Source organism: Theobroma umbraticum, unplaced genomic scaffold (genome assembly GCF_002168275.2).
Source record: "Theobroma umbraticum cultivar Fairchild unplaced genomic scaffold, ASM216827v3 scaffold_130.0, whole genome shotgun sequence".
NCBI classification, from domain to species: Eukaryota; Viridiplantae; Streptophyta; class Magnoliopsida; order Malvales; family Malvaceae; genus Theobroma; species Theobroma umbraticum.
The window spans coordinates 7317833-7337631 of NW_018397264.1; the positions used below are offsets into that span (position 1 = coordinate 7317833).

General features: G+C 33.4%; 3 protein-coding genes and 1 non-coding gene across 4 annotated transcripts; 2 read left to right on the top strand and 2 right to left on the bottom strand.

Annotated features, from left to right (window-relative positions):
- Positions 1–1884: 1884 nt before the first annotated feature.
- On the top strand, positions 1885–4960 carry LOC110421646 (uncharacterized). The gene is made up of 6 exons (XM_021435282.2): positions 1885–2327; positions 2744–2964; positions 3428–3716; positions 3791–3876; positions 4002–4093; positions 4191–4960. The coding sequence occupies exons 1-6, from the start codon at positions 2004–2006 to the stop codon at positions 4448–4450; spliced, it is 1272 nt and encodes a 423-aa protein (XP_021290957.1). The 5' UTR covers positions 1885–2003; the 3' UTR covers positions 4451–4960.
- Positions 4961–6140: 1180 nt separating this feature from the next.
- Positions 6141–8781, bottom strand: LOC110422114 (protein DEHYDRATION-INDUCED 19 homolog 4-like). Its single transcript, XM_021435897.2, has 5 exons — positions 8480–8781; positions 8212–8360; positions 7602–7679; positions 6910–7172; positions 6141–6441 (listed from the first exon to the last, which is right to left on the bottom strand). The coding sequence occupies exons 1-5, from the start codon at positions 8559–8561 to the stop codon at positions 6333–6335; spliced, it is 681 nt and encodes a 226-aa protein (XP_021291572.1). The 5' UTR covers positions 8562–8781; the 3' UTR covers positions 6141–6332.
- Positions 8782–9113: 332 nt separating this feature from the next.
- TRNAT-AGU (transfer RNA threonine (anticodon AGU)) lies at positions 9114–9187 on the top strand. The gene has a single exon. It is a non-coding gene; the product is annotated as a tRNA-Thr (tRNA).
- A 68-nt stretch (positions 9188–9255) lies between these two features.
- On the bottom strand, positions 9256–12426 carry LOC110421950 (exonuclease DPD1, chloroplastic/mitochondrial-like). The gene is given in 7 exon segments (XM_089784502.1): positions 9256–9415; positions 9418–9573; positions 9661–9687; positions 9690–9752; positions 9755–9867; positions 9996–10611; positions 11553–12426. Coding segments are annotated over 6 exon segments (1011 nt in total). The 5' UTR covers positions 10595–10611; positions 11553–12426; the 3' UTR covers positions 9256–9362.
- Positions 12427–19799: the final 7373 nt, after the last annotated feature.

Sequence of the window (19799 nt, forward strand, 5' to 3'; positions counted from 1 at the left end):
TTTATTATATGTATGAAATTAATGGCACAACTTATATGTTATAATATTTTAATTTTTATATCAAGGTTTGTATAAATAATAATTAATTATAAACAATATATTATAAAAATTAAAATGATAACTAATAAAATTATTAAGTGTAATCATATATATAAAATCTATTATAAGTTACAATATTACTTATGTATAAGTTAAATATATATATGTGTGTGTATAATATATTACTTTATTATATATAAATGAAATTAATGACATAATTTATATCTTATAATGTTTTATATCAAAATTTGTGTAAATAATAACTTATTATAAACAATATGTTATAAAAACTAAGGTAATAACTAATAAAGTTATTAAGTATAACCATATAAATTAAATATATATAATATTTATACAATTATATATATATTCATAACATTTTATATTACAAATTATCGTTAAGTTATAATAATTACAACATATTAATATGTAAGATATATATTATTATATATTATAATATTAACATATAAATTATATTATTTAAAATATAAAACTTATAATTTCATATTAATATAAATTTATAAATAAATATATAATTAAAATTAAATTACTATGATTATAATTATATACATATATATAATAAATTAATATATTTTAAGTGTATTATTAATTATGTTTACTATCAATTTTTCTTAATATATATATATAAATTAATTTAGTTTTTTGAATGGATTGATTTAAAAATTTTAAAATTGAGAATCGAGTAAAAATCAATTAAACCAAACATTTGGGATCAATTGATCAAATGAATCAATTAAACCAGATCGTTTTACTCAAATCATATTCAATTTAAATAAATAATTAGTTTAGTTTAATTTTACTCATCTTTATTTTTACCCCATAAAACCGGAAAAAGAAAACTATATTCTTTTGTTCTTCGTCTCAAAATCTATTTATAAAAAAAATATAAAGAAAGAATCATAAGAATTATAGTATAATCATTTACACAAAATAATGATTAAAATTAAATGAAATTGAGACGGAATCAAAATTATCGATCAATTGATCAATATAATTCCATTTCAATTATCTCAAGTTTTAAAATCTATATCAATCGATTATTTTTTAAATAAAAATTTGATTTATTTAATTTGTAAAAATTTAAACTGAATCAATTGTGCCAACTGAAAATATTTTAGTTTATGATAAATGTACATATTGTTTAATTAATAATATACTCATTTATTGAAATAGTAATTAAAATTGAATAAAATTTAATTAAATTCAAAATAATCAATCAAATCGATCAATAAAGTTTAATTTTTAAGATACATATCCATCTATTCAATTTTATTTTAACAAAAATTCGATTAATTTAATTTTTAAAATTTCAAACAAACTTGAACGTGCCAATGAAAAGTACTTTATTTCACAATAAATATATATAATTATTATTTGATTGTATAATCATTTACACAAAAGTAATAATTAAGATTGAATAGGATCTGATTAAAGTCAAAATAATCGATCGAATCGATCAATATAGTTTGATCGATCCATCCCTTTTTTTATAATAAAAATTTGATTAATTTAATTTTTAAAATTTCTTCTAATAAAAACAATTAAAAAGGAAACACAAAAAAAAAAAGAAAAGAAATGTAAAAATCTGGAATCTTCTGGTCTTCTTCTTTAGCGGTCGTATAAAAATTAAAAGACCAATTTCTCATCACCAGTCGCCACATCTCTCCACCTTTCCCCTCATAAATAACCCAATAAAAGTCTAAAATTAACCAAATTCCTCAATCAAATTAAATATTCTCTCTCTATTTTTTTTTTTAATTTTAATCTAATTTTCTTCTCCTAATTCCTAAAACCCTAGATATACTTCCACCACTCCTGCTCGAACCCACCCACAAAAAGGAAGGAACAAAGAAAGCCCTCTTTTTTATTTTTTTTTCAACGCTGTCGGTTTCTGTTTTTCAAGCCCTTTTTTTTTTGGTTGATTTTCCAAACGTTTCCGTACAATGTCGGGTTCCGGGGGCGTTTCGATCGCGAGAAGCCGAGGCGGCGAGAGTCGGTTTTATTATCCGCCGCCGATGAGGAAACAGCAGCAGCAACAGAAGCAGACGATGGTGCAGCGGCGGGAACAGAGGCCGTCGGTTTCCAAGAGTTTGACTGAGAAGAGAACGGATCACGAGGAATGCGCCACGTCATCACCGTCTTCAACGTCGGTGGATAGTAGTAATAAGAATAAGAATAGTAGTAAAAGAAACGATGATAATTGGACGAATTTGGATCGGTTCTTGGAGTATACGACTCCTGTGGTTCCGGCTCAACATCTACCCAAGGTAAATTCGTATCTATCAAGATTGGACCTTTCTTTCCTTTTTTTTTCTTTTTAAATTGGGTACAATCCTTGCTTTCTTGGGATCCTTTGATTGCTCTTTTTAAGGCTTAGCAGAAGATACTGATTATGTGCATCTAGAGCAATTACTTGACTTGACTTGAATTTCTTTGTAAGAATCAAAACCCCAACAAGAAAGTTGAAGAAATTGGTTTTATTTTATTAGCCAGAAAATGTGGGAAAATTGAAGATATTTTGCTAAGCAACAGAAGACCGGGCAACCAAAAAATCTTAATTATTAATGCAAAATGGGGAATTGTTTTTCGGGAGTGTTTAGCAATATATGAACTATGGGTTCTTTATATCTTTTTATTAAATCTGATGAATCTTTTATTGATGAAATTGTTGGTGATCTTGTAGACAAGCAGAAGGAGATGGAGAGGGCGGGAACCTAGACTGGAGTGTTCTCCACCATATTTTGTGCTCGAGGATTTGTGGGAGTCTTTTAAGGAATGGAGTGCATATGGAGCTGGGGTTCATCTTTTGTTGAATGGGAGTGACTCTGTAATGCAATACTATGTCCCTTACTTGTCTGGCATTCAGCTGTATATAGACCCATCAAGACCCTCCCCGAGGCAAAGGTAAAGCCTTTCAACCCATATTTAATCTAATCTCCTTCTATAGCTGAAAGTCCTTACCATCCAATCTTTCTGTTGTCTTTCGTGACTGAGAATTTCTGATGGCCATTCGACTTTTTGGATCCTTATGTTGTCTCAGCTAGTCCCTATCTCATTTTTCTGATTTAAGATGTTGTAATTGGATAATCAGAGTCAAATTTATTAGACATGCTGCCCTACTAAGTTGGGAAGTCATGTTGCTGAAGTTTCACTTGATAGTTGATATAACTTAAGTTGTATTATGGCCAATGTTTTGCTGATTTGCTTTATGAGATGTGCTGTTTGGTCCATAATCTTAGTGAGATCAGTAGAGGTTGAAGTGCATGGTGATGAGTTCACTTGAGCTGTAAATCATGAATTATGTTTCTGTCCGTGAAATGCTAGATTAATAGGATGCTTATTGTGTTTGCCCTGTACAATTGAACAGGAGGCCTGGTGAGGAGAGTGATACTGAGTCATCCAGGGAGACAAGTAGTGATGGTAGCAGCAGTGATTGTGGAACTGGAAGAAGAGCTAAAAATGTTGTCCCGGGGACTTGGAGTCAGCTGGAGATTGCAGACACGAATGTCCAGAGATTGATGAGACTGTCACTTAGGAATAAACCCTCTGGGGGTTCATCAAGCGATGAAAGTGATGTGTGTAACCCTCCTGGTCAGCTGATTTTTGAATACTTGGAGCATGATCAACCATTTAGTCGTGAGCCCTTGGCTGACAAGGTAAGTCCATCGTCCTTTGTTACATTAGCGTTTGCAACTTCTTGTGTGCTCGCTAGTAACATTGCATCCTGCAGATTTCAGTTCTTGCATCTCAATTTCCAGCACTAAGGACATACAGGAGCTGTGATCTATCCCCTTCAAGTTGGATTTCTGTGGCATGGTATATATTTCTCATTTTAAAAGACTTCATGAAGTTATGGTTCTTTGTTCATTGCAATTTTGATTGCAAACCTGATTATATCTGACAAATTTTCTTTCTTTCTTTCTTTTCTTTTTTTAATGAAGGTATCCTATATATAGGATACCAATGGGTCCAACTCTGCAAAATCTGGATGCCTGCTTTTTAACCTATCACTCTCTGTCTACACCCTCACCAGGTAATCATCTGTTCCACCCTTTATATGTGGTTGCATGTCTGTATTATTTCTGCCTGTCACGTTGTTCATATTGTGATTTTGATATTGTTTGGAGCAGGTACTGGCACAGATGTGCTGCCTTTCCGGGGCTTCCCTGTTAGGGAGTTTCATGGTGCTGACATGTCCTTAAAGCTACCATTGCGTACCTTTGGACTTGCTTTCTATAAGTTCAAAGTTTCCGTTTGGACTCCTGATGAAGCGAGTGAATGTCAGAAAGCTAATTCCCTTTTGCGAGCTGCTGATAACTGGCTTAGGGTTTTGCAAGTGAATCATCCAGATTTCAGGTTCTTTGTTTCCCACAATACATACTGGAGGTGAGCGAAGTTCCAAAACATAGTGGAACTGACCACTTAACTTGGAAGAGAATCCCAGTACCTCAGCAGATTGACTTCCAAACTGTCTCTCCAGCCCATTAGCCTTAGCTCATACATATACTTTGGTATTGCGTGCCCTATCTGTAGTTCTTCCTCATGGATGCAAGGAAGATGCTTTATTTTGTATGGATTACGATGGATACAGAGCACAGATAGACATGGTATTCAAGTTCATCTGATGGGCTTCCCATGTTCTTTTATCAGCATCATGGCCTTGACGAGGTAGAAGTCAAACGCTATAACTTCTTAATAAGTTTGATAGTTTGATGACGACGATGATGAAAATCTCTGATATTTGTATATACTTATGTCTTTTTGGAGTTCAGTATGTGTAACATTCCTACTTGTACTAACCTCTTTTTTAGAGCTTGATCTTGGAACCCAAATATTAGTTTTTCCAGTGGAGGTGAAATAACACGTTAGCTCTTCTTAGTGAGGGAGATATGTTCATGCACTTGAGCTATAGTCAACTTTTTTATCTGTGTTTTACTTTCCCTTCCATTGCTTTCACAAACTACCTTTATTTCCACTTAATTCTCACACCTTATACACATGAGGGAATTGCATGCTGAAAACGTTCAGAAGATAGACCATGGGTTGTGAATTAGTGGAGTAGATGGATAGGGCTGCTCCCTTCATACGTAAATATGCACTAGTATTGGTAGAAAATCTCAAAACATTACCATACATTACCCCGTAGCCATTGTCCATGAAAGAAAAGAAGGGAAGAAATTATTCAGCCATGGGACAAGTAAAGCATACTAACATTACATTTTTCTCACGTCTGCCAAAATTTGCACCCTCTCCATGTGGAAAGAGCATATGATGTTATCATAATTTTGATTGACACCAACGATTCATAGGGATTTGAAATAAAATCTCATTGGATCATCTTTTAAGATGTGATAGATGTGTGTTTTGAGTTTGAATTGTGATTTTATGATAAAAATAATATTATAATTTATTTAATTTTTTAATAATGTGTCAGAGTAGATTCTTTCTTTGGTTTAATCAAAACGGTATATAATTGAGTAAAATAAAATATCACGAATCTCAATAATTAATAAAAGATGAAATAAATTAGAGTTTTTTTTTTGTCACTTGATAAATATGTCTTTTGAGTTTAAACAATAAGCTCATGGCAAAGAACATTTTGAATGAATTTACTACTTTTATGTTATTTCTAAAATCATTTAAGGTGTAAATCTGAATTGCTTGTACAAATAAAATGAGAAATGTTTTACGTAGGTACACACGACACATAGATTAAGGCAATCTTTAATCAGGTAGATCTTGATAGTGATTAGTAAATCCAACTTCACCCAATGTTTTATTTGGCTTGTTGCCCTAAACGGCACCGTTTTATAAGCAAAAAAACTTTGCTTTTCCTTCAACCAAGTGATAGAAAGTTCATAACGCTGGACAATGACTCAGTCAAGGAAGTAAACAAATGATAAATAATGACTCAGTCAAGGAAGGAAACCAAAGATGCCAACAATTCGTTTCGTTTTTCTGCAGACGACAAAGCTTTAAGATAAATAATGATGCCCGACATGTTATCGCATAGGAACTGTAATTACATTTTGTTATAAATCTATGAAGGCCGATCTTTAGATATAAAGAAAGCAAGCATGTAGTTATAAAGACGAAGTTCTTCCATCTTTCCATTATGCACAAAAGCTCTAAATACAATAGTAGGAGTACATAGTTCCGCTGACCTAATCGATTTCCATTTCTGAGGTAAGAGTGAAGATCTTTCCCTCTTTATGCTTTACTCTCAGACCTAATATTATATTGGCATATCCACTACAAATACCCCCATTAACTTATAAGTTATCATCGAGAATAGTGGACATCAACAGTCCTTGAACGCACTCACACCTTCGAGCCTTCTCCTCATGGTCCTTGTCCGACAGTTGCGACTGCTGAGACTTTCTGTCATCGGAAACTATGGTGTTAGAACATTAAATCTAATTGACAACTCACATGACAGTGAATCTAAACTAATTAATGCAGTGCAAGGAAAGCAGAAGGCATGGGCAGTTTCTACTAAGCAGTAAGAGGGGAAGAATATGCAAAATTCAGGTAAACCTATGCATCCAATGTGGTCAAAATTTCATCAATTCTCGAGCAAGGGTAAGACTTAGTGCATAGAAAAACTGGCCTAGATAGTAATTGCCACCATGATCAAGTGGTATCTACTTACTTACTAGCAAGGCAAATAATAATAATAAAATAATTTCTGTCTAATCCATGGCATTTCCTACCCTTAGTGACTTACTCAAACTTGTTTACTTAATCAAAGAGCATGGTGTACTGCCAGCAACCATATCAACTTTAAGGGACCAGAAAGAGAAACAAAAGGACTAATATCAAAAGAATAAATGACACCAGCAGTCATACCTTTCTAGAAATTCTTTATTTGAGCTTTCCTTTACGGCATGTGCTTCAGCAATAGAAAGAGGCTGCAAGCTTACAGGCTCATCAACTGTGGGTGGATTAAAAATAAACGATGACAATAATGGATCAGGTTCTACATTGGAAGAAGAAACAATGCATGAAGATCCACCAGGAAAGGCCTGCCAATTTCCTTCTCGCAGTTCTTTTCTCAACATAGCAAATGTCAAATTGGTTCCACCCTTGCGTAATCTCCGCTTGCGCTGCACGTAATATCCAGTCAAGGAATAACCTGAACCGTCATTCATCATGACATGCTTCCTCACAAACAAACTAAAGACATTTAAATTTACAAAGAAGAGAACAACCTGAGAATGGGGAAAGTGTTTAACAGGGATAACACACTATCATATTGGTCACTGTGAGCCGATATGTAATCAATTCAAAAAAAAAAAAAAAGAGAAAAGAAATGCTCTTACCGAAGGCTATTATGTTTCACATGCATTGCTACACCATGGTACATATAGTCAAGCACCATGGTGAAGATGAAAGCAGATCAAAGTGTTTAGCCTTATAAGAAAAGACAGATCAATATTCGGACCAGACATACATGATAACAGCATTATTTAACCAGCCTTGACATCAGAACCAAACAAGATATAACAAAGCTTAGACAAAAATCCACATGAAAAGGATATCTTAAGAAAATTTCCGTGTTGCATGGTAATGTGGCTAACAATATCCATTCCAACCCTCTTTGCACAAACTGGGCAGACCTGAAAAAGTAAAATTCAATCAAACACATATTAAGTAAAATTCAAAGGTAACTCTCAAGCAATGTTACATGTCCAGTGGACCAACAACTCATATCAATTGGGAGAAAAATAAATCAAAGTATGGAGAATCATACAATTTATCCAATTAATTAGAAAGCTAAACTACTTAACCCACTACAGTTCTACAATTAATGAATGCTAGACACTGTTAATGAAGCAAACAACATCTATCTATTACTCTAGCAGCAATAAAATCCACAATAAAAGACACATAGCTAACTAAATGATCAAAAATCTTGCCAAGTCAAATCCCCAAGTCATCACCAACAGGAGTAAAAACCCCACTTCAAAATTTTCAACTTTTTTTTTCCCAATTAAGAACCACTCCACAAAAGCTTTCAGAATATTCTTCCTTCATCAATAACCGAACCTAGCTTAAACAAAGTTCATCTTTTTCTGATCAATTCAATGAGAAATAACATCAATATGAAGCAAAGAATTATAAATATATGACAAACTAGGAAAAGGGTACCCCGTTTTTGGCTTCAACAGGATGATCCTCATCGATGTGGCAACAAAGCCCAACAATGTCGAAATCCTCAGCGCAAAACGGACATAAGAACTCCGCCTTGAAATCCTCGTCGCCGTCAACTTCTTCATATCCTCCACCCAGAAACAGATCTACCCACGACAAACAAACAAACAAACAAACAAGACAAAACAAGAAACATCAAAATTTTCATCATAAAATTTTCATTTCAATTCTTAATTTCTCGAGAAACAAACGGGAAAACACTAACCAGATCGAGATTGGTGACGCCTAGAAGAAGAGGAAAAAGAAGAGGGATTGGAGAATCGAAAGCTCAATGAATTAGACTCCATTTTTTCCTGGAAAAAAAAAAAAAAGAACCCAACTTTCTTTTCTTCTTTTGATCTAGAATTCGCGAATCTTTCTTGTGGGGGGTAAAATTTGGTGAATTTATTATAACCGAGTCCTTAAATGAAAGGGAAAAAAAACCCAGAAAGATGGAAGTATAAGGAAGAAACGAGGAAACGAAAGGAGAGAGAAGGAGCAGAGAGAGACTCTCCACCGAACTTCGAGTACGTGGTTCAGCCGCTTTTATGAACCATTTTTTTTCCTTTTTTTGTTTTTTTGCTAACTTGCACATTAAGTTTTGATAAATTGTGGAAATGCCCCCCTATTTCTAACTAATTGGATTTTGCGTGGAAATATTTTTGGTGGGTGGCTGAGATCGTCATCGGGCGAGGACTTAATTACGTCACGGAGGAATTTGATTGGACTAATCTTTGAAACGCGTTTTGTAACGTCGTTTGTTTCTGCCTATCCACGCGTACTGGCAGGACCTGTTGCTTGATTGGTTGGAAGTTTGAGCCAATGAGGAAGAGAGGATGATAGGGTCAGCTTGTCGACCAGCTCTCGTAGCTCAGTTGGTTAGAGCACCCGTTTAGTAAGCGGGAGGTCTTGAGTTCGACTCTCAACGAGAGCAAGTTGTTTTATTCACAACCCACAAGTCGAGCTCACAGACCAGCCTCCATTTCCTGCGACTGCTATGGAAAAAAAAGGAAATACATTTTCAACCCGAAGAAGAGTATATGATCATCCGTAAATACAAGAGTATAGATCAACTTGAGGAGTTACAAGCAATAAAAACAATGCTAGTTTCAGCTCTTCTTTTTAGTCTTCATCAAGTCGCTGACATCTGAAGCCTGGAAGATTTTTCAAAGAAATCAGCAATCGTGAGCTTCATGTCAACCGTCATCCTCCCAAGTATAGCTGACAACAAGTTCACATCTGACACGGCTCTATGTGTTGCATCTACTGATTGAATGTCAAAGTGTTCGCGGAGCGCTTGTAGTGAGAAGAGCCTTGATCCTGTTAACAGTATAAAACAATCAAAACTGACTGAAAAATTATGCAGAATGAGGGAAGGGGGGGGGGGGGAGGCGCGGGAGCTCTAACCATTCAACTTCATCATCTGGCGGCCAGAGGAAGGGTGTCTAAAAACAGCCAATTAGGAGGAATATCCATTGAACAACGGCTGAATTCTTGACTAGAAAAGGTACATCGAAACATCGTGCATTGTGAGCAATAAACAAAGCAAGGCTCCCAGGAATTTGTTGGCGGCTTCTGATGTAGTGCAGCAGGATTGGGATGAAGTCCTTCATCCTAGCCAAAATAGCAGTCATCCAGCATGGGGCATTGATCACCAGTTGAAGTGCAGAGGCAATCAATATAAAGATAATGAACTTGAAGTAAGAAATTTTACATCAGTTGTGTTTGAGGATGATATATACCTTGGGACATCTAGTTGATTCACCATGTTGGTTGTAATACCATGAATGTGTGAATTTGGAACATGTTGTTCAGGGTTAATCAGTGTGTGGAAACAACTGTTCTTTCCCCCCAGAATGTCTCGAATTGCAATTTCGATAATCCGCTCACTCTCTTTGCAAAATCCAGTGGTTTCAATATCAAAAACAAACACTCTTACAAATTGCTTTGGATCTTGGCTCTCTAAAATCTGGCGTTTAGCATCACAATACTGGATGCTACTAAGGCAACTTGAAACTGAAGAACTGATAGTGCTTGCCTGCAGTTGTCCATCCAAGAATTCATGCCTAACATTGCTTGGTTCACCTTTTTCGTTGTCTCTAGTTCCTAGCCCACTTTCTGTTGATCCAGGTCTCAAAACCTGAGTCCTATTAGTTGTCCCTTGAAAAGGCTCGAAATCATGTGATCCTAGCAGCTTAAATTGAGAAAAAACCTTGAAAGAATGTCTTAGTATGTCGAACTTGTGTGACAAACAGCCTACGTATGTTGATTGAAAGTGTGGTAAGGGCTGGATTCTGCATCTAGGAAATTGCAAAAGGGAAAAACTCATGGCACCTGCCATCCTTTGGGCTCAATAAGCTGCAACAAAATTAGCGTGCAACTTAGTAAAACAATTCCACCTGTTTCAACATGGAATAGTTAATTGGAAGATGGTGTAAAAATTACATATGCTACTAGAAGAAAAAAAGTACTATGTAGAGCCATAGCTATAGTACAGAATACATTGAAATTCAATTTGAATTCTCCAGGCATTTAAGTTCTAACTCAGAAGAACCGAATTTTCTTCCATTGTTCCTGCAGTTGAAGTTGCGTTTTAGTAACCTAATTAAAACCAGGATACCATATTGAAACAGCTTTCGTTTATACTTAATCCTTGAAAGAAACAAAAGAGAAAAAGCAAGGATGGAAAAATCTTTCAGGGCTTCAACTATGTGATTTAGAAACACAGCCAAACTCAGACATTTTGAGATGCTCTGTAATAACTTGCAACTCCTCATGAGATAATTATGAATTGTAAGTTAGACTTCTATATTCTTTAAATCCCCATTTACCATATAAGAAAACTAGAAATATACTATTTTTTTTTTTTAACCATAGGTAGTCCTATGAGAACTTCCACCCTACTTTGCCATTGCCACTGGCTTCACTTCCATAGGTTTCAATGACATACGTTTTGCAAATAATGAATGTATAACAGCCCAAATTTATCAGGAAGAAACTCAATCCAATTAAATAATTATGATTTCAGAAAAGAATGAACCTTTATTGCACACATATCAGAACCAAAACCATAGCCAAAAAACACAATTTCCAGAAACATGCTTACCAGCAATAAGCAATAACCCACAATATGTTAAAAGTAAAACTAGACAGAAATCCACCCCCATCACCTTCACTCACACTAAGCTATCCATAAAAGAAAACCCAAATCAAAAAAAAAAAATCTGGGTATCATTGAACTACAATCTAAAGAAGCAACAAGAAGCACAAAATAACAAAACACTGACAAAAGATACTACCTTCAGGGAATTCAAAACCTGGAAACCACTACATTGGCCTTTGGGACGGTCATTTTGACAGTATAAACAGTTTAGAGAGAGTATGAAAGTGCTGATGGTGCAATTTCTGAAGCCCCAAAAGAACTGTGGGTCGTGCACGCTTTTTGCTTTGCAGTTCCAGGGACAAAGGAGTAACCCTCTCTTTGGCGCTGTTTGACGCCTAGTCAACCAACGGGCAAACAATACAAAAAGAAACACTCGATCATTGGAATTTGGAAGCTTGTAACCAAAACTTTATAAAAGTTACGACCCAACCTTTGTTTTGACCAAAACGGAACAGAAGCCTTATCAGGCTGAGCCCAAATCAGTGCCCATTCTTGGAAAATCTTGTGAGTGACCAGGACCCAAACTCAAGATACTAGTTACGACCCAACCTTCTTAATCAATACTTTACTAAAGCGTTGAACCCTTATCTGTGTAAGGATTAAGAAAATAGAGGAACTTGGAGAAATTGACAAGAAGAAATTTCTCTGTGTCTTGTCCTGTTAAAGAAACTGCAAGATCAAAAATATGTTCACAGCTTGCTCATAGGTCTGCTGGATGATATCTTAACTCAAATAATTGGAGAAATGTGAGTGTGATTATGAATCTTAAATTGAGATGATAGTCAGCAGTCTCCTCTTATAGAAAGTGATAACCTGTCAGCTAGACCCAGCTCAACTTATCTGTTCTGTGCTTGGCTTGAACTGATCAGTGATTTTCACCAAGCCATTTAACCGTACAAGAGAACATGAGGCTGGATTTGATACAAGTGTGAGCCCTGCTTCACTGCTGCCCATGGAATCATGCAAGGAATTGTACTTGGTCAAGGCAGACCATAGTTTTTTTTTTTTCCCTTCACAGAGAGCGAGGCTGAGGGGCAGTGGCACCAACCAATGATGGATGTTGACTTAGAGATGAAGCCAATAATGCCACCCGATGCTGTGTCACAAAGGCCATTCCCAATGCCTTTTTCCCCCATTTGATTTAGTAAGATGCCAACACACCATTGGCCTAATAAAAGGGCCCGAGAGAGAGAGAGAAAGAGAGGGAGTGAGAGAGAGAAAGGGATGGGGTTTTGTTTCATCTTCTTGGAAAACTTAGGGCCAAAAACCAGGTGCTTTGCTAATGTTACCCCATGTGCAATTAATTTAGTGTCTTATGTAAAGCAACAGTGGTGTTGCTTCCTCCTTTTTGATTTGCACATTCCTGAAAAAATAATTGCCACGAAAAAGGGGTTTGCATCCTTTCATCTGCAAAAAGAAATAATAAACCAATTAAACTCTAAAATATTACAAAAAATGCTCGACTGACATTGTGTCTGACGATTTAATCGAATTATATTAATCGTGTATACATCTTCCACGCTTGAAGTACTGTATCAATATGAGAATTCTGTGTTTTACTGTGCTTATCAATGCATAAGTTTATACATCATTAAGATAAGCTACATGTTTTCAATCAAGGTCAAAGTAGTTAAACTTATAGGAATGCTAAATGAATCAACAATAAAAATTGCCTCCTTTGATTGAGTTCAACATTGGATGCCAATTGATTCGTAACACCCTGTAAGGTAAAACTGAAAAACGAGCAAAAGTAAAAAACTTTCAAACCCCATCATCATGAGCTTGGCGAACCATGGAAAAATGCCATGTGAAGGACATAAAATTTCCACCATCCAATCCCAGGGGTGGATGGCCTAGACACAGGAGAAAAGGTATTTATCCCATTATTCACAGGGTGAAGCTCGGGGTCTCAAGTTGGCAACTTGAAGGCAAAATTTTTAATCTTTTCCCATGGAAAACATGTAAATCATGGCAAGCACTTCTTTTCCCTAAAAGAGTAATTGAGGCCCGAGGTTATTAAAATTAAATTTATTATTTGAACTCATCTTAAATTCAAATATAAAAGAATCGTATTTTATATAATCGAATGGAATACTAGTAGATATCTGTTTTAAAGGTTGCAGTCCCTGATTAATTAGAATTGGGAAGAAGAAGAAGAGGAGCAATGCGGGTGGGAAGGTTCCCATGGCCAGTCCTCACTTTGATTTTAGCTTTGGCATTAAACAGGAGAGAGCTAGAGACAATGATTGGTGTCCTGGAGGCATTGATTCCATGGTAAACGTATAATTAACAATAGGATTTGGTACCTGATAGCATTTGGTCAGTGAAATCTGTCTAAAAGACAGCCCAAGGTGACAGGGAGCAGCTGTTTTGCAAGCCTGGCAAACTGTACGATAAGCCTGTTGATGTGGATCTAATTCCAAGTTATTTCCAACTGGTACACCGAAAGGGTTCCCCCTCCCCTCCCTTCCTTTTTGGTTGACAGGTAGTTCCCAAGTTTCACTTCAATAATTTTGATTGAAAATTGCTTCTTTTTTTTTTGTGAAACAGTTGAAAGAAGCTGGGTGTCGGGGAGGCAAGAATTTCCATCCCCACGTGCTGAATTATCCTTTTCTTTATAGTATTATTTGTTGTAAAACCTCAAAGGTTTCCCATAAATGGATAAAAAAGGTGAAAGCAACCCAACTCTGACTGATCACCCAATTTTTTGCCCATTTTTTGAGATTTCTCTTGTGTCCATTCACTCAGGCCATTGCTTTTGCTACTTTTTAACCGCAGAATCAATCCTTGGCATGCAACATGCTTCTCTGCATGGATGATAATAAACCCTAATGGAATCAACAGCCGGATCAATTCTGATCTAAAACCATGGTTTCTTTAACCGTCAACTTATTCATCTTCATCTCCCACCTTATCTTTTTGCACTATCATAGAAAAAGAGAATAAATTGTGATCTGGGTATATGTTAAGTTGTCCACATCTTAAATTACAGATCAAGCTGTGAGTTTGGAAACGACAGCTTGATCAATTGTGGTCAGAATCATGGGTTTGTTATGGAATCTTCAACCATCTTTTTGACAAAAATTAGATTTAAAATGAGTTATTTTTGTATATTTTAGAATAAGTGATTATCTAGGTTTATGATAAGATGTTTATATCTTGAACGGTAGATGCAATTATGGGTTTGGAGTGTAACAAAAATATAACATTTTTTGTTGGAATTTGAATTCTTAGTTTGGTAATGTTAAATGTTATGATTAATTGTAAATTATTATCTTGCCTATGCTTCATGTACAAATACAAAATATGCAATGGTGTAATATAATCCTTTTGTATGATCAAAAGGCCAAAATCAAATAAAACCAAAAAGAAAGAGAAATCAAAATGATACAGTATGAGTGTATAGACTAGAGACAAACACATTCATAGACTCAAAATAAGAAAAGAATAAAATGTCATTGGATTCAACCTACCAAGACAAACCCACTTTCTTTTCTCCATTTATAATATTATAAAAATAAAATAAAATAAAAACCTTTGAAAATTAAAAAAAAAAAAAACTAATAGCCTTCTCTTTTTTTTCTTTTATTTTGCTATGCGGTGAAAGAGACGTGTTACGGAGAGGCGCACGTACGCTTGCGAAGCGAATCGTGGGCCCGTCATCTCTCCGCGTTGGTTGATGGGGTCCTCCTTTTCTTCCCCTTTTTTTTTTTTTCAAACGATGGGCACAGTTGGTGAAGGGCCCACCCTTTGGTCACAATGGACACCACCACGTGTCCCTCTCTGATTTCGAAATTCTTTTGAAGATCATCCAACACGTCACGTTTGTTGCATCTCTGCTGACCTGGACAACTCTAAAGTGGGTCTGTGGGCCCCTTTCTTTTTTTCCCTCAGGGAAAGGTGGGTCCCTCCCTAACTCTAGTCACTCTTCTAAGTTGTCACTTAGCTGGATTGTTGTAAATAGTTTGGTAATTTTCATCCCATTATATTCTCATTCTTAAATAGTAAAAAAAAATACTTAAACTATTGTGTATTATTTAAACTTTTTTATTTTTTATTATATTTAAACAAATTCTTATATTTTATTTTTACTTTTACAAATCTGTAATTTTATAGAAAATTATCATTTGTCAAATTTAATGTCAATTATCTTATTTTATTTATGTGACATATGATGATTTAATAAGTATTTACATGACAAAAGATATGAAATTAAATACCGATGATCATTAATTTTTTATTAAAATTAATAAGTTTTCATGAATACTTATCAAACAATAAAATATTTTTTATAACAAATAATGAGAATTTTTACATATAATTTGCAATATTCAAATACTTTTTTAGTATTTAAGTTCATATTCCTTTTTAGTATTGGACAAAAAATTTCTTTTTATTTCAGGAATTTACATATTATTTTAAATACTTGTTTAGATGTTTTATTTATCATTATTATTATTATTCATATTCTATTGTAAATTAAAATGCAAAGCATGTTTTATTTTATCTAACCTACTCACTTTATTCTCTAAGATAAACAATTGCAAACTTTCTACATTTTCTCCCCCTAATTTACCACAACTATTATATATATTATAATGTCTAGTTGCTTTATTTTTGTTTTTCCTTTTGTTTTTTTGTTAATTATTTACTTGCACTTGTACCATGTGCCATTAGTAGTAACTTTATAAATAAACTTAAAAGTTTTTTATTCAAATTGCATTTTAATTTTAATGTAAGAAAGCATTTAATTAAATTACATGTTGGCTTTTTTTGTGCACCCTTATTTTATTGTATTACAATGCCTCCCATGTCCAAAGTATTTAATACTATTACTTATTTCTCAATAGATTTTATTTTTTTAAATGTGAAAACATGTTTTATGATTGTTTTTTTTTAAATATTAATATTACTTTACTTGTCATTCTTTTTGTTTCTATATTAAAATATAATTTTATTTTACAATTTGATCATAGATGGAGTAGAGGTTTTTGTTAATATTTAGCAAACTTGTTGACAATAAAAGAAAAAATATTAATATAATCAATGGAAATGAAACATCGCTAAAATAATAGCATTGACAATGAATATAAAGAGATAATTTTAACAAATATGGAAATACTTAACGTGGAAGGACAATTTATGATGATAATAATAATTAATGTGTTATTAATTTTTAATTTTGATATAAGCTTGTAGTGAGAATTGCGTATACAAGAAAACATAATCAATAATACCATTTTATTATAAATAATCTCAAACCACTCATTTTGTCGCATTTTAATGTTAAAATCGTGTAAGAAACCAAGTTTTATCACTCAAGTGATAAATTTCCTTTCCAATACCTACAAAGTCTAAACTTTTAAAATCGAATTAACCAATAACCAACTGACCAACAAAGTTAAGAGTCGATTCAATCCATAAAGTCTTTCGTATGATAATAAGTGATTTTGAATTCATAATTTATAATGATCGCTTCAAGATTTTACGACATTCCACATATTTTATTTTAATCAAAAAATCAAAACAAAGAGAAAGCCAGAATATCATTCAATTCCACGTGATAGAAGATAACATTAAAAGCAATAAAAAAAAATCGCAAAAAACTCTTATAAGGGGTTGTTGCTTGGGGTGGCACTCATCATTCTTTGAGGCACACAGAATATAGAAAGAAAAGATGGTAAAAAAGACAAGGAAAGTTAGGAAAAGTTTGCTTGGACTTTTCCCCAACTTCCACCAGCCGCCACGTGTCATTTAATAAAATATTTTTTATGAGTGAAACCACTTGCTAGAGAGGGTCACAACCCCAAAACAATATTCCATTTTCCTCCTTAAAAGCATCTCCTTCCTCCATGAAAGCTAAAAAAACACCCAAAAAGCAATAAACAAAATAATTATTAAATCATTTTAAACTTTTTAAAGAGAAGATCTAAATCTGTTGTGACACTTTGGAGTTTTCTTGGGTTTTTTTTCTCTCTCTCTCCCATTTCTGGTTTGGGTTTTAGGGTTTTTCTTGGGCTTTGGAGTAAGAAAGAAAAATGGAGTTTCAATGGGGAGGGGCTAAAACCAAAGTTTCTTTTTGACAGTGAAAGACTAGAATTTCATCGTAAGGCAGAAAAGGTTAAGGCAGGGAATATACGGTTTGGCAGCAGCATGCTATCCTTTAGCATTCTTTTTGTGTCACAGCTTTTCTTGCACTGTAAAAAGCAAAGTTCACCTCATGCTTATAAGTTTTAACTCTTCTCTCCAATCCATCCCATGCCTCCCCATTTCAATCTTTTTGCTTGTCCTAGAAAGAATTTATTTTAAAAAAATAATTTAATCAATTTTTTTATTCGAGTCAATTCGTATGATGAGATGTGTTTTCGGTTTTATACATTTTTTAATGATACGTGCATGCATGCTACGATTCGAATTGAAATATTGATTATGATTATAAACACTTTGTCGAAAATTGGTAATTATTCCTCGTTGTTGAAACTCATGCATCAAAGAAGGAGTGAGTTTATCATTATATTGGTTTTTAAAATTGGATTTGATGAACAAATTCGATGATGTATGAATTCAAAAGTTTTAATCTAATTCGGGGTTTTAAATTCAAGATATAAATGTTTTTTTTTAATTTTTAAAAATTTAAATTTAAATTTAAAAAATGAATTATAAGTTTTGTTGAGTGAGATAGATTAAGAAACTTAATTAATCTCCATACAATACATACAAAAAACTCTTTTACTATATTTAGGAAATTATTTCTTTGCCAAACATATTTTTTCAACCGATTATTTCCAAGATGAGATGGATTAAGAAGCTTAATTAATCTCCACACAACACATATAGAAAACAATTTTATTATATTTACTAAATTAACACTTTTTTGAACAGCATTTTTTCACATAATAACACATTTATTAACATGCCATATTTTGAATTTTTAAGTTACACAAAAAAAACACATGAAAAATTGAAGAATACTTGAAAATTAAAGTTTTGTACTCAAATTTTTTATATACAAAATTATATTAAAAGAAAAGACTAGTATTAGTAAATAAAACCAACCTTAAATTTAATTTCAACAAATAAATAAATGGATAATATTATGGTAAATTTGAGGATCAAGTCATAACAAAACGTTTGATTAATTAACCTAATGACAAATTAATTACCTTCAATATAAAGAGGTAAAAAGACAAAACAAAAAAAAAGAAAAACAAGAAAGAAACAAAAAACCCTCCCTCCCTGCAAACCAATACAAGCCAAAGAGACCTTATCCACGAGAAGGACACGTGTCAAACGGGGGGAAGGGGAAAATGGAAATTAAAAATAAATAATAATAGTAATAATAATAAAAATAAAAGCTTAGTCAGAGAGGAATAGAACTTGACAGAGGTAAAATAGCTGAAGGGTTAGCATCAGATGAACGGGAAACTCTTAAAAAGAAGAGCTCTCTGCTAAAAATAAAATAAAGATCTTCAACGGGATTCCGTTTCTGTTCCTTTTGTTGGGGCTTTTACGGGGAATCCGTAATGACTTGTTGGACTGATATTTGCCTTTTTTGGGGGAGGGGCGTGTTTATATGTGTGAATAAGTAATGGCCACTCTTAGAACTCGAAAGTGGAAACCAAAGCCTCCCCCACAATTGCAAGTGGGTTTGAGGTTACCTTTGCCATTTTTTTTATTAAGGTTTGAATAAAAAACATAAAATTTAATTATCGATGTAAAATGTTAACACGAGTGAAATAAATTGAATTATCGATGACAAGTAATTGTAAAAATATCTATGATCACAATATGAATTATCGTGTATTATCATATTTGATTATTTTAAATTTTTATTGAAGAGCTTTTTTCAGAACCTAATTAAGTTTTAAATACAATCAAATTCATTCAAGTCGTAATTATGGATTTTTAATTATTTTAAACTTAAAATGGTAATCATAAAAAATATAGACAATAAATTATACTTTTGACGAGTGTTCTCTTTAGATTGATTTTTACAAATAATACGTAAAAATTTGATTTTAAGTCATTCACCGAAAATGGTATTTTAAATTCGAATTTAGAAGTAAATGATAGAGCATTAAATTTTTGAGATTTTTTTCTAAGAAAGAGTTGCAACTAAATTGGTTAGTAGAAGAAATTTAGGGATTTTTATATGATTTGACTAACCAATCTATCAAAAAAGGTATTTTAAATTCGAAATTAGAATTAAATGAGAGAGCATTAAAAATTTGAGATTTTTTTTTTCTAAGAAAAAGAATTGAATCAAAATCGGTTAGTAAAATAAAATTTAAACTTTTTTGAGAAAAGATTTGAAAAAATTTTGGATGAGAATTTGACTTGGTAACGAAGAGGAATATGGTGGGGCAGATTTTTTTACTTTCAG